The sequence below is a fragment of the Chaetura pelagica genome, unplaced genomic scaffold, assembly GCF_000747805.2.
Source record: "Chaetura pelagica isolate M959 unplaced genomic scaffold, ChaPel_1.0 scaffold1081, whole genome shotgun sequence".
In the NCBI taxonomy this organism is placed as follows: Eukaryota; Metazoa; Chordata; class Aves; order Apodiformes; family Apodidae; genus Chaetura; species Chaetura pelagica.
In genome coordinates this window covers 326,519-338,715 of record NW_009952000.1, presented here as the reverse complement: position 1 = coordinate 338,715, position 12,197 = coordinate 326,519, and the positions used below count along the sequence as shown (strand labels likewise).

General features: G+C 46.4%; 1 protein-coding gene across 1 annotated transcript in view; it reads left to right on the top strand.

Moving 5' to 3' along the window:
• Positions 1 to 12,197, top strand: part of PTPRS (protein tyrosine phosphatase, receptor type, S) — a 99,222-nt gene that overhangs the window by 25,085 nt on the left and 61,940 nt on the right. The window contains exon 4 of the mRNA XM_010002487.1: positions 4,371 to 4,559. Within this exon, the coding sequence (XP_010000789.1) occupies positions 4,371 to 4,559 (189 nt within the window). The remainder of the gene's footprint in view (positions 1 to 4,370; positions 4,560 to 12,197) is intronic.

Sequence of the window (12,197 nt, the reverse complement as noted above, 5' to 3'; positions counted from 1 at the left end):
GGAGGTTACACAGGGTTATGTTAGCGTAGGGAAGGCAGTGTAGTACCTGCACTGTGCCAGGCTCCAACACACGTATCTAAGTGTGTATTTATTGTCCTGCACATTTTTAATAACATTGTTAGGATATTTACTATTTTCATAGCAAAACTTTCAGGTCAAAATAAATGCAATCAACAGGCACAGCATGTTACTGAGACTCCTGGCATGTATAAAATTGTCCTTGGCTGTGAAGTAACAGTTAACTAAGACACAGATACATACACATTGTTAGAAATAATGTGTTGATGTCATTTCACAAGGTTCACGATGCCAGGAGGCCTGCTGGGGAGGGGGCAGCTGGAAGAGTTCATAAGCATAATGAGAACAGGGTTAAGTTTCCGGAGTGCTGGATTTTGATCCTGATTCTGCTTAAAACCAGTGCTGCTCAAGCTCCTTCATCTCTGTGTTCTTGATCCTTCCACCTTGAAGTGAGGATAGTTGAGTGCTTAGAGGCCAGCCAGTGTCTGTGCTGGGCCACAGATCCCCAGAGAAGAGTGAAAAATTCCTCCTCTTCTTCACTTCAGCAGCTTCCTACTGTGGCTCTCTGCATTCAATAGATAGTGCATCTGTACATGCTCACACCCTCCTCCTCTAAATTATTAAACAACTGTGCACACCCTGCGGGAAAAGGAGCAGCAGCAGCTTTATCTTTCTTTATCATCCTCATTTCCAGCACAGCTAATTATCTAAACACAGAGCTGCCACCTCCCAGAGCCACAAGGAGACAGTGGGTGCCCGTGTGTCCTGGTGCTGTAGCTGTGACCCCTGTTTCTATGTCCCACTGTGTGTATGTCGGTGTGTGTGCCCAGGTGGCTTCAAGATGTGCCCCTCAGCACAGAGCTTAGGTTTATTATAAGTGATTATAAATTATAAATCCCTGAAGACATTAAAAAACCTGCCTGGACGTGTTCCTGTGGGATCTGCTCCAGGGGATCCTGCTTTAGCAGGGGGGTTGGACTGGATGATCTCTAGAGATCCCTTCCAACCCCACCATTCTGGGATTCTGTGCTTCTCTGAAGTGCTCTGCCCTTGTCTCCCTGCCTCTCTCCATCCCTCCTCCCCCATCCTTTCTCACCCTACTTTGTTTGGTAGCCTTGAGATAATTCACCAGCTTTTCACTGGGGGGGGCTTTAAACAACTCAGTCTAAGAGCAGGTATGAACGAGGTGTTTGGGATGCTCTATTAAAATGGCAAGTGCAACATGTGAAAATGTTTGTCTTTGTAAGCTGGCATGATTTTCAAGAGCAAGCAGCTGCCCAGATGTGCTCTTGAAGCATCTTCAGCTTGCATCTTCGTTCTTTTGTTCTTGCAGTTCCCTGGGCTGCTTTTAGAAAGAGAATTCACAATCCAAACCTTTCCTGATGTATTTATTTGGTGACAGGTTTGGGCTGGTGTTTGGGGATTGATGGGGAGGGTGGCAGGGCATGTGTGTGCATGTCTTGTGGGGATTGAGTTGAGGTTGTAATTGCATTATCACAGGGAATCCAGTTGTTTGGGGATGGAGGCAGTTTCACTTTCCTGGCAGGAAGAAAATCTGAGCACTTAAATCAGTGCAATATGTGATGTTCAGAGATGCTTCCTCCACTGGTCTGATCCTCAAATCTGATCACGCCTCGAGTCGCAGTTGTTTTAATTAAACTCAGAGGAATTCTGCACATTGTGCTGCAAGATTAACATTTTTGTTTAATTAGAAACACTCAATAATGATCATTGTACCAGGCCTCCCCCAACGCACACACATGTGCACGCACACATGCACACCCTGTGTGTGTGTCCAGGAGGACTGTTCTCTCTGTGGATTAATTGGTTTGTGAAATTCTTGGGCTCGGGGTTGAGGCAGGTGGATAAAAGCAGTAATCAATAATGATGTCATCTGCAGCCAATGCAGCAGCAGCTCCACCTCTCCTTCCCAGCACTCCACTGCCTGGTTAAAGAGCAGAAGGGAAGAGAAGATGTTAAAAGCCTGGCTGAAAGCTGAGCACAGGCAAAGCAATTCCCAGGGCTCCTCAGTCCTGAGCTGTCTCTTGGAGGGGGCTGAGGGCTTGCAGCACACATCATCTGCAGGAGCACACGCTGTTGGAGGCTCCTGCAATCACAGAATCATAGAATGGTTTGGGTTGGAATGAACCTTAAAAAATCATTCAGTCCCAACCCCCCTGCATGGGCAGGGACACCTCCCACCAGCCCAGGTTGCTCCAAGCCCCATCCAACCTGCCCTTCAACACCCCCAGGGATGGGGCAGCCACAGCTTCCCTGGGCAACCTATTCCAGGCTCTCACCACCCTCACACTCAAGAATTCCCTCCTCATGTCCAGCCTAAATCTCCCCTCCTCCAGTTTTAATCCATTCCCCCTTGCCTCTCTCTACAATCCCTTCTAAATATCCCTCCCCAGCTTTCCTGAAGCCCCTTCAGGCACTGGAAAGCTGCTGTGACCTCTCCCCAGAGCTTCAATGTGCAAGCACGGCCTGGTGGACTGAGAACTCAAAAGTTTTGGTTCAATCACTAGTTAAAGATGGTTATGTTTCTGTTTAGAATGCAATGTCCTGGTTTAGAGGTGCTCAGACTGTGCCTTTATGCAACTCTTAAATCTGCCCATACAGAAAGATCTGTATGACAGTTCTGAAATGGCACATGGTTTTGTTTGTGGTCAGATTCCTTTGATACATGAGGAGAGGTGTGGTTCATGTATTTCACTCACCACTGAGTCACAACAGATCCTTTATACCTCTCCCAACAATGGGCAGTGGAAAGAAACAATGCACATCTTTAAACACACAATTGAGGCATTTAAAGCCTTTTCTTCTCTGCAGTAGCTGGACACTGCTAATAAGGGTGTTGGAGGAGTTTCTTGGCCTGGGTTATCAGAGCACCACACAGACCTTTAACTGTGCCTTCATGATCTTCATAGATTTTTAGGAGCTGAGTGTCAGGCCCTGCAGTGTGGAAGAGCTCTTACCCAAATCACCCATCTCTGCTGGGATGGCTCATTGGGACACTGGGAGAAGTCCCATTGGTGTCAGTGGGGGGCAAACTGTGATGTATGTTTCCTTTTTTAAAATATCACCTTTAAAAATCCTTTATGTTGTTTTCCCTCTGTTCCCTCCCCTGCTTTTGGGATGGATTCAATGCCATAGATTCCCAAGCTGTGATTGCTCAATGCTCCTCAAGACAGAGAATCCCTATAAAGTCTCACCCCGGTGCCCAAATCCTCTTTCCAAAGGCTGATTTTCAGGAGGCTGGGGGGAACTGGCATGTTCCTGAGCTGTACCAGCCAGCAGAAGGGAGCTCTGTACCACGAATTAGGAGGTCATGACAAAGATAGTGGGGGAAACACTGAGGTGTTGTGTTAGTTTTCATGGATCAGTCAGCACCTGTCAGGATTGCCCTCCTCACCCTCATTAGTGAAGGAAAGGCAAGATTGCCAGGAAGCAGGATGTCCAGCTGAGCCTGTCTTCTAGGTGCTGGTGCCACATCCTTCTTCATCGAGGGCAGCAGCACTTTGAATTAATAAATCTAGAAATCACACTCTGTCTGTCAGTACTTGGCTTATTGTTGTTACGTGTGTCCCCTCTGGTAACTCCAGCTGGATTATCTTTTCCTCTCCTTTCTCTCCTAGTTTCCCCCATGTCTTTGACAGACCTCTGCTTTCATTATTTCTCTTGTGCACTGTGTATTGTGGGGTTTGGAGGGGGAAGAGGAGCCACTCCTTTTAAATGTGACTGCATAGACTGTGCTCTGCAGGGAGGGATCTGTGCCATATGTGTGCACAGCTTCTGCTGTGAAAACAAGTGTGAGTCACTTACCAGACAGAGGGATTCAGTGCAAGACCTGGAGAAACTCCGAGACTACTTTTCCTGTGCCCTAAAGGGTTTAATAGATTGTATTTCACAGAATCCCAGAGTGGTAGGGTTGGAAGGGACCTCTGGAGATCATCTAATCCAACCTCCTGCTAGAGCAGGATGCCCTAGATCAGATCCCACAGGAACACGTCCAGGCAGGTTTGGAATATCTCCAGGTTTGGACAACCCCACTTGGCAGCCTGTCCCAGTGCTCTGTTACTCTCAGAGTCAAGAAGTATTTTCTTCTATTTAGGTTAAATCTCCTAAATCTCCTAGTCACACAAGGTGGTTAAGCTGGTGAATTTTACTGCATGATGTGTTTTCACAACCCACCTCTGGACCATTTCCTGCAGCCTTGGTTTTAAATTGCATTGCACAGCGTGCTGGGTCTGCCTGATGCTTTCTTGGATGTATCCCATGGAGCAGCCCCATCAGCTGTCCTGCTCCCTAGGTGTGTGTTCATCCACTCTTCCTTTGTTCTCTCCCACCAGAGGACCAGTTACCTCCTGGCTTCCCAAACATCGACATGGGGCCCCAGCTGAAGGTGGTGGAGCGGACACGAACGGCCACGATGCTCTGTGCAGCCAGTGGGAACCCAGACCCTGAGATCACTTGGTTTAAAGATTTCCTGCCTGTCGACCCCAGCACCAGCAATGGGAGAATAAAACAGCTGAGATCAGGTAAGGTCTGTGCGTGAGACTGGAGGAATTGTGACCTAGATGGAGCTGTGAGACTGCTCGGAGGTTTCTGGAGCAGAAGAGGGGGCTGATACACACAGGCCCCACTGGTGTGGATTGGGGCGTTAGCTTTTCTTTGGTTATGGGACTCATGTTCTTACCCAGGGAGTGGCTGGACTATTTTCTCCTCCAGCCCATCCTCCTGGCCTTCCCTACTGCCTAGTTGACATAAAGGAAATCACAGCAGGGAAGCTTGTTCCCATCCATGATGACACTGTACCCAGTTAACTGGAGCTTTTATGGCTCAGGAGGAACTGGGGCTGGATGGAGGTAGAGGGATTCCTCCTAAGACCAGGAACTGATTAAGGAGGAAAAAGAATTGCTATGGCCACATGCCTTTTTAGGCCACACACACCTGGTGTCCACAGCTCAGGCAGCCTCTTACTGTTGCTACGTGATCCTGTTGGTGTAAATTGAGCCTCTCAAAGCTGGTGTTGAAGAACAGCTCTTGCAGGATCTGTCCACCATCAAGTCCCTGCAGTCACCACTGGAGAGCAGTTGGGAGCATTCTGGAGTGACCCCTCGGGGCTCAGTGGCACTGCCATGGAGTGGGTGTCCATGAACAGATGTACCCCAGCTCTGTGGCTCTTGTCAGTTTTCTGTCTTTCCCCATCTGCTTGTCCATCTGTCTCACTTGTTTATGTTTGTTGGTTTTTTTTGTGTGTGTCAACGTGACATCTCTTAATATTCACATTCCAGGAGCTGTTTTTATACTTGTTAAATCTGCCAGTTCAGTGTGTGAGTGTGTGCAAGGAGGGCACAGGTGTATTTATTTTTGACTACTTCTGAGAAAGCACTTCCATTGATAGCTGCAAAAATGAAACAAGCTTTGGAAGTTTTACCTTTTGGTAAATAATCCTTTTCAAATACTGCTGTGACCCAGCCTAGAGATAAGGTGTCTGTGTGGTTGGACCCAACAAGCACCAGTGTCACTTCAGCTACTCAGAACATTCCTTTGGCTAAGAGAGATGGGGCATTTTCAAGAGTCTTTTTTGGCAAGAGCATGACATTGTTGTAGGTAAAGGGAAGGCAGAGGCTTCAGATAAAACAACTGGGGTTGTTCTGCTCATAATACACATTTCGTAAGTCAGCCAGGCAATTCATGCTGACTTCTTGAAGAAATCAGTCATGTCATGCTGGCTCAGAGCATCAGAGGGTGTAACCACCTGGTTTTTCTCTTGCCCTGTTTGACAAAGATTATATATATATGTATATATTTTAGTTCTGTGGGCCACCACTGAAAAGATTCAGTACAACCCCAGCTCAGTGTAGCTTTTACACACCTGCATAAACACATCCTTGTTCAGTGAAGCAAACTTTGAAGCAGGTACTTAAAATGCTGTGTTGAATTGGAATGGATTGTTGAATCTCATGAACACAGATGAGATTGACCTCCCAGTTTTATCATAATAGCTGAGGCAAATGCAAATACAAAAAAAATAAATCACTCAGCATAAATAATGAGAGGTAAACTAGAATTATATCATGCTCTGTGACCATGATCTGAAGTGTGAGTAATGCACAAGCAGATTCTTTTTAATAAATTTATCATCTTCCTAGAATGCTTTTGTACTCTTTAACTGGGTTTGATCTGGTGTTTTCCTTAAAGCCACCCGAGTGCTGCATTTTTATTCCAGTGAATTGGTTAGCCCCAGAGTGAACCCTTGGCCTTTCTGATGAATCAGAAGATACCTGCTGAGAATTAATCTCATTTACACCTGCTTTGAATTAGTAAACGGGTGAAACCATGAAGCATCCCTGTTGTCCTCAGGGATGGAAACCTGTTACTTGAATGGAAAGGAGCACAGATTCCTGGTCAGTCAGGAATTCTGAGTTCCCCTGTTTCACCTACTTTTATGGCCTTTCAGAACTTACATGTTCCATCATGCAATGGCCTGTGGAAATGCAAAACATACCAGCCTTAGAGTGATCTGTACTGCATTAGTGTTTTAGCCAGGGGAAAAGAGTTTGGTTTAAGACCAAGGCAGAGCAGATTCAAGTGTGTGTTTGTAACCTGAGTGTGATGGGTGAGGCAGTGGCTGCTGGAGTGCCCATGATGTGAGTGCTCCTCAAGTCAGAACTTCATTTAATACATTTATCTTTCCAGAAAAAACAAAACTGGCTGCCACAAGTTTGGCACTAGCACACATGAGGGCATTGGATGCTTCAGGACACTGCTAATGAGCTTCAGTGTCTCCCACCCACAGGTCATCAGTGTGACTCCAGCCCAGCTTCTTGGGAATTAACAATTACACCCAATTGGGTGTTTGACAAACCCTCTGTGAACAGGAGTGCAGGGAGGAGGAGTGACCTTGGTACTAAATCACAACTTCATCACTGCCCTTTGTGCTAATAGACTTAGAATAGAAGCAGCCACTGTGTTGTCCCTCAAGACTTGTTTGGGAATTGCTCCCTGATGGAGGCTGGGACAGGGACAGGCTGAGAGAGCAGCAGGGACAGGACAGTCACCCAGATCCTGCCTTGGACATTATTAAGTCATCAGAATAGCAGCCACTCTGCTTTATTAGGGAGGGTGTTAAGAACTGAATTTATATCAATATATGAGTTAGTGACAAACATGCAAATTAGCTTATTAAAAGGTACCAGTGAAATGTCACACACCTGCAAAATTGGGTAGTGTGTCCAGATTTGACCCTCATTTGTATTAAAACTGAATGTTTCACTGGCAATGGAAGTGTTCCCCCAAGATCATGGTCATTATATTAACATCATCCCGGGGACCCATTTCTGCTCTGGGTCTGCAGGATAACTGAGAAACAGGTGAGGTGTCATTAACCACAGGGGCTTTACCCTATCCAGTATTTCTTTTCCTTTCCATTTCTTGATAAATTTTCCAAGCAGTTAGAAATCGTGTTGTTCTTGGGAGTTTTGGCTGAAGGAAAAGCTGAATTACCAGTCAGAGAAGAATGGGAAGAACCTCTACCTAGGCTCCAGCTTCCCTGATACATTTAAACACCTCAGCCTTAGAGACTCAGGTTGTCTAAGGGTTTGGGTGGTCTTGGTGGTGGAAAGAAAAGTAGAAAGTAGAACGTTGAAAGTAGAAGCCAGTGTCCTCTGCTCAGCCGTGCCATCTAGGGGGGATGACAGGAGGAGCCTGCAGCCACCTTCTTACATCAGAGAAACACTAAAACCTTGTCTGTCTTGTGTGTTGTCTTCTGTTTTCTAAATAACTGGCTATAACAACTTATTTTTTTCTTTCTTTTTTCACTTTTTTTTTTAACATTCAGAGACCTTTGGTAAGTTTGTTCAATTAAAAAAAAAACACTCCAACCAAAAAACCCCAAACCTGCTAATGTCCAGATTTGTAACCCTTGCCCTTTCAACTAATTCCTTTGTAACAGCTTACTGAGAGGCATGCTCTGCATTTCTTCTACTAACTCCTTCAGTAGGGATCCTCTGCCCTGAATTTCTGCAGGGGTATTGCAGGCTACAAAATTAATAATCATCATCCTAATTGATATGTCTGTATAAAGAGATAACAGCTAAATATGAACCTCCTAACATTCAATAGATATTTTTTTTCTTTTTTAACTTAGCAGCAGTTGTCCTGGAATTCCCCAAATACACAATAGCTTGTACCCTGGAACTGTGATAATTGTGTTCACACCTGCAGGTCTTGGAGTTTCACATCTAACAGGGTTATTGGCATTTTCAGAAGGGAGATGTTTGTTTTCACGAGGCATTTTCGAGTTTGGGGGGGCAGCGTTTTCAAATTGAAGCTGCAAAGCACAGGTCAGGGGCTCTGGGAAAGGGTTGAGCAAAGGAAAAGTTCCCCCCACCCAGATCATCTCTGTCCCTGGAGCAGCCAGGAGCCTGTCTGCAGAGCTCACGTCACATCTCCTCCCTGTGCCAAGTCCCCTTTTGTTAGTGGAGATGTAGCAATTGCAGCTGTCAGCCAGGATCCGGCATTTGGAAATTGCAGAAGACCCTTGGTGATTGCTTGCTTGTTTAGAAGAGAAAGCTCTCTCCAGCCCTCAGGAGAGGAGCACAGCACACACATGTTCTCACACGTGGCCTGACAGAAGGTGGGGATGTGTTTTGTGTCATTACCATGGCAATGGTGACTTTCCTCCTCTCCCTGTTTTCAAGGCTTGGAGAATCCGTAGGCAGCTTGTTGTGTGGGAAGTCAGAGGAAGGGATGGTGGAAGAGCAGATCCCATCTTCTGTGACAGAGGGGGACACCTGCAGCTGCTTTTCTGCTTGGCACCACCTTGATCCTTTATAATCCAGAGGCAAGTCCTTTAAGCTGCCTTTTGCCTCTGCTGCAGAACACTAGACTGGCCATCTGTGCTCATGCAGCCTCAAAATTTGTCCTAATTAGGCAGATTTACAGACCCTGGAAGGCTGTGGAAGGCAATATGAATAGTTTGCACATGACATCTCAAAACCAGCTTTCCATTTGGAAAGTCAGCAGCCAGTGGGAGTTATTCCTTAGTTTTTCTGCAAAGCTGATGCCCATATTCTGCCCTGGACAGTGGTTGGACTCGTGCATTTTCTCGTGCAGTGTCAGGACACCAAGCAAGGCAGCTGTTGCACCTCAGGTACCACCACCAACCCTTAGCAAATCTTACAGGACCTGTCAGAGTTTTTCAGAATTACTAATTTATTTCAAATCCACCTCTAGCACCTTCCTACTGCCCCTGTATTGAACATGGAGCTGGTTAGATGTGAAACTCCAATAGTGAAAATCTACCATCTGTGTCCCTGCCCCCATTCAAACTGCTGTGCTTTCCTCCCAAGTTTCTTGATGTCATTTTGATTCAAATTCTGTCCCCTCCATCCCTGGTGTGGGGCATCTTGCAAAACACATTTTGGTCCTCACCCCTGTGTCCCCTGGAAGGACCAAGGTGGTGTTGCTTGGCTTGTCTTGCTCTCCAGGAGCACTGTCTCCAGGACAGTCTGTCTCTGAGAGCTGCTGACAGCCTATTTCCAGGGGCAACACTGGTGCTGAGAGGGAACAGGGAATAACCTACAATGACACAGGAAAGTAAGGGCTGCTCTTGTAGCTGTGCTTACATAGCTCCAACTTCCAGCAGTTCTCTCCTGTCAATTAGAGTGAACCTTTGCAGGAAATGGGCAAGGCCAAAGAAGCTTTAGAGCAGTGGGTGATGCTGGGGTCTCTTCCCCTCCTCTACCCTCTTCCCTTGTTCCAGATTTGTGCCACAGATGGCAGATTTTCACTTCAGTTTTGAGACAGAAGGATGTATCAGAGGCTGTTTTTATTTCCACTGAACTGAACTGTAACCCTTTGCTGCTTAGTCTCTCTCGCTCGCTTTTTAAAACCTTCCTGCCATCTCCTGTGAGGAGACCTGCCCAAGTACACGCTCCCCCACCTCTTTCTCTTTCAAGTGCTGTCTCTCCAACCTCTGTCCTGATAGCTAACCAGCCTGCTTTATTAACCTTAGCTAGTTCCTAACCCTAACTAGATGCTAACTTTTCTCTGGCAAATAACCTAACCTCTTCACTAGAAGCTGAGTATAACTAGACTCTAATATCCTAACACTATAATGCCTCTCTTCCCTCATCTCCTTTGAAACCTCAAGGTGAACTGTAATCAGGAGCTCTGTATTTTACCTTCTATCCTGAAAATGGAGGATTGAACCGCAGCACAAGAAGGATGAGCAGGGCTGAAGGAGAAGGAGGGAAGGGGTTTTCTGGTGGTTGAGGCAGAAGATCAGCAGCAGGAGGCTTTACTCCTGTCCTTGCCTCTGCCACAGCCTTCCTTGTGACCTTGGGCGAGTTGCTTCACCTCTACCTCAGTTTCCCCACCTGTAAAGCAGAGGTAACAATGCTGCTGTTCCTCACGGGGCAGAGGAGAGAGTGTCAGGCTGTTATTTGTCACAACGTGCTATCCAGGCTCTCTGGGAGATGCTGCAGGACGGGCCTTGTTCCCGTTGCAGAGAAGCTCTGGCACTTCTCCCTAATTAAGAGGCAATGCTTGGAATTGCGGGATCTGCCCTGTTCTCAGGATTGGGGTAAAAACCAACCAACCAAACCCCCTTCTTTGATAAGCTGTGTGACAAATTTGAATGCCACTGTGAGCAAAAGGACCTGCTGTGTTTTCAAAGGAAGATGGTTCCAACCTCAGGAGGACAAACGAGGAGACAGTGATTTCACCACTGGCCACAGGGTCACTCCCTCTCATCTGGGAGACCTGCCTAAGCAGAAGACTCAGGTTAAACACTAGAGACAACTGGAGGGGGTTTGAATAAAAACAACCCAGGGGAGATGCAGTCAGCAGGGAGGTGTAGAAGGACTCTTCTCTCTCCATACAACCCCACTCCTGCACTGGCATTAGGGAGGCTTCTAGAGCAGTTGCATGAGGTAGCCCTTTCTCTTGGGCAGTAGCATGGCCTTCTTCAGTGCTGAGCAGCTGGCTTCAGTCTCTGTGCTGAGCCACTGAAGGGCCTGAGAAGGACATGCATTGAGTTCCTCACACATCTGTGCCAATAACTGAAGATTGGAACTGGGAATTTACTAGCAAAGGTGGGATCATACCTGCAACTCTTAATGTGCTGCAAGGTACTGGATGTCCCTTTCTCTGTCTGGGCTAACGTGGCCATAATGCCAACCCTTTTCCCCAGGAGTGAAGAGGATAAATGCAGGTTCATCATGTTTTCTGGGAGTAGCAAACAGTAATGTTAGCTGAGAACTTTAGCTTTCTTTGGATTCTTAGCAACAAAACTGAGCCAGTCTAAAGACTTTTCAAGCCAAGTGCACTGGAGGCTCTGGAAACTGACAGTTGAATTGGACTGCTTTAAAAAGGGCATCCCTGAAGGACCCTGAGCCCTCTTCAATCTGTCCCTTTAAGATGAGGTAGAGCAGGAAGTTTCCTACTGGGAACTGTCTTCCTTGACTCAGGTCCTTTTCCCACGGGCAGTCCAGGTGTTTGGGGTTTTACAGTCTTTTCACTTCTTTTCTTTGTTTTCTTTGCAGAAGGTACACCGATCCGAGGTAAGACACCCCACCTCACTCACTCACCCACTCTCCAAACACTTCTCTCCACTCAGTTCCTGTTTCATTGACCTGTGCTCAATGTAGATTGTTGTTGTTTTTATGTTTTCTTGTCCTGCTTCACTTCTGGATATTTCTTTTTTTTTCTACCTGTCTTTATTTTATATATGGTTATAATGTCCTTTTTTGTTTGCTGGGTGCACTTGGTCATACTGATACTGTTGTTCCAGTAACATCTCAGGCTGTGCTGCCTGAGATTTATGGCAGAGTTTTAAGAGCTAATCTCTCCAGGACTTTGAAGGACTGAAGTTTATCTTGAGCATTAGATGCTATCAAAGCCTGGTAAATACTTAGGACCTTCTCTTGGTTGGTGCAAAGTGCTCCTGAGCCACTGATGGTGGTGAAAGTTTTCCAATCCTTGGCTCAGTCAGATCTTCAGCACTTACCTTCTCAGTGTACTCATTTGTTTGGACTCAGAGCCTTCTTCCCCCTTCCTCCCCACTCTCTTACCCTTAGGTTTTTCTGGGAAAGATACCCATGGTAAGTAGCTCTTCACTGTCACTTTAGTGGAGCCAAAAAGATTCTAGACCTCAAGCTGTCATTGAA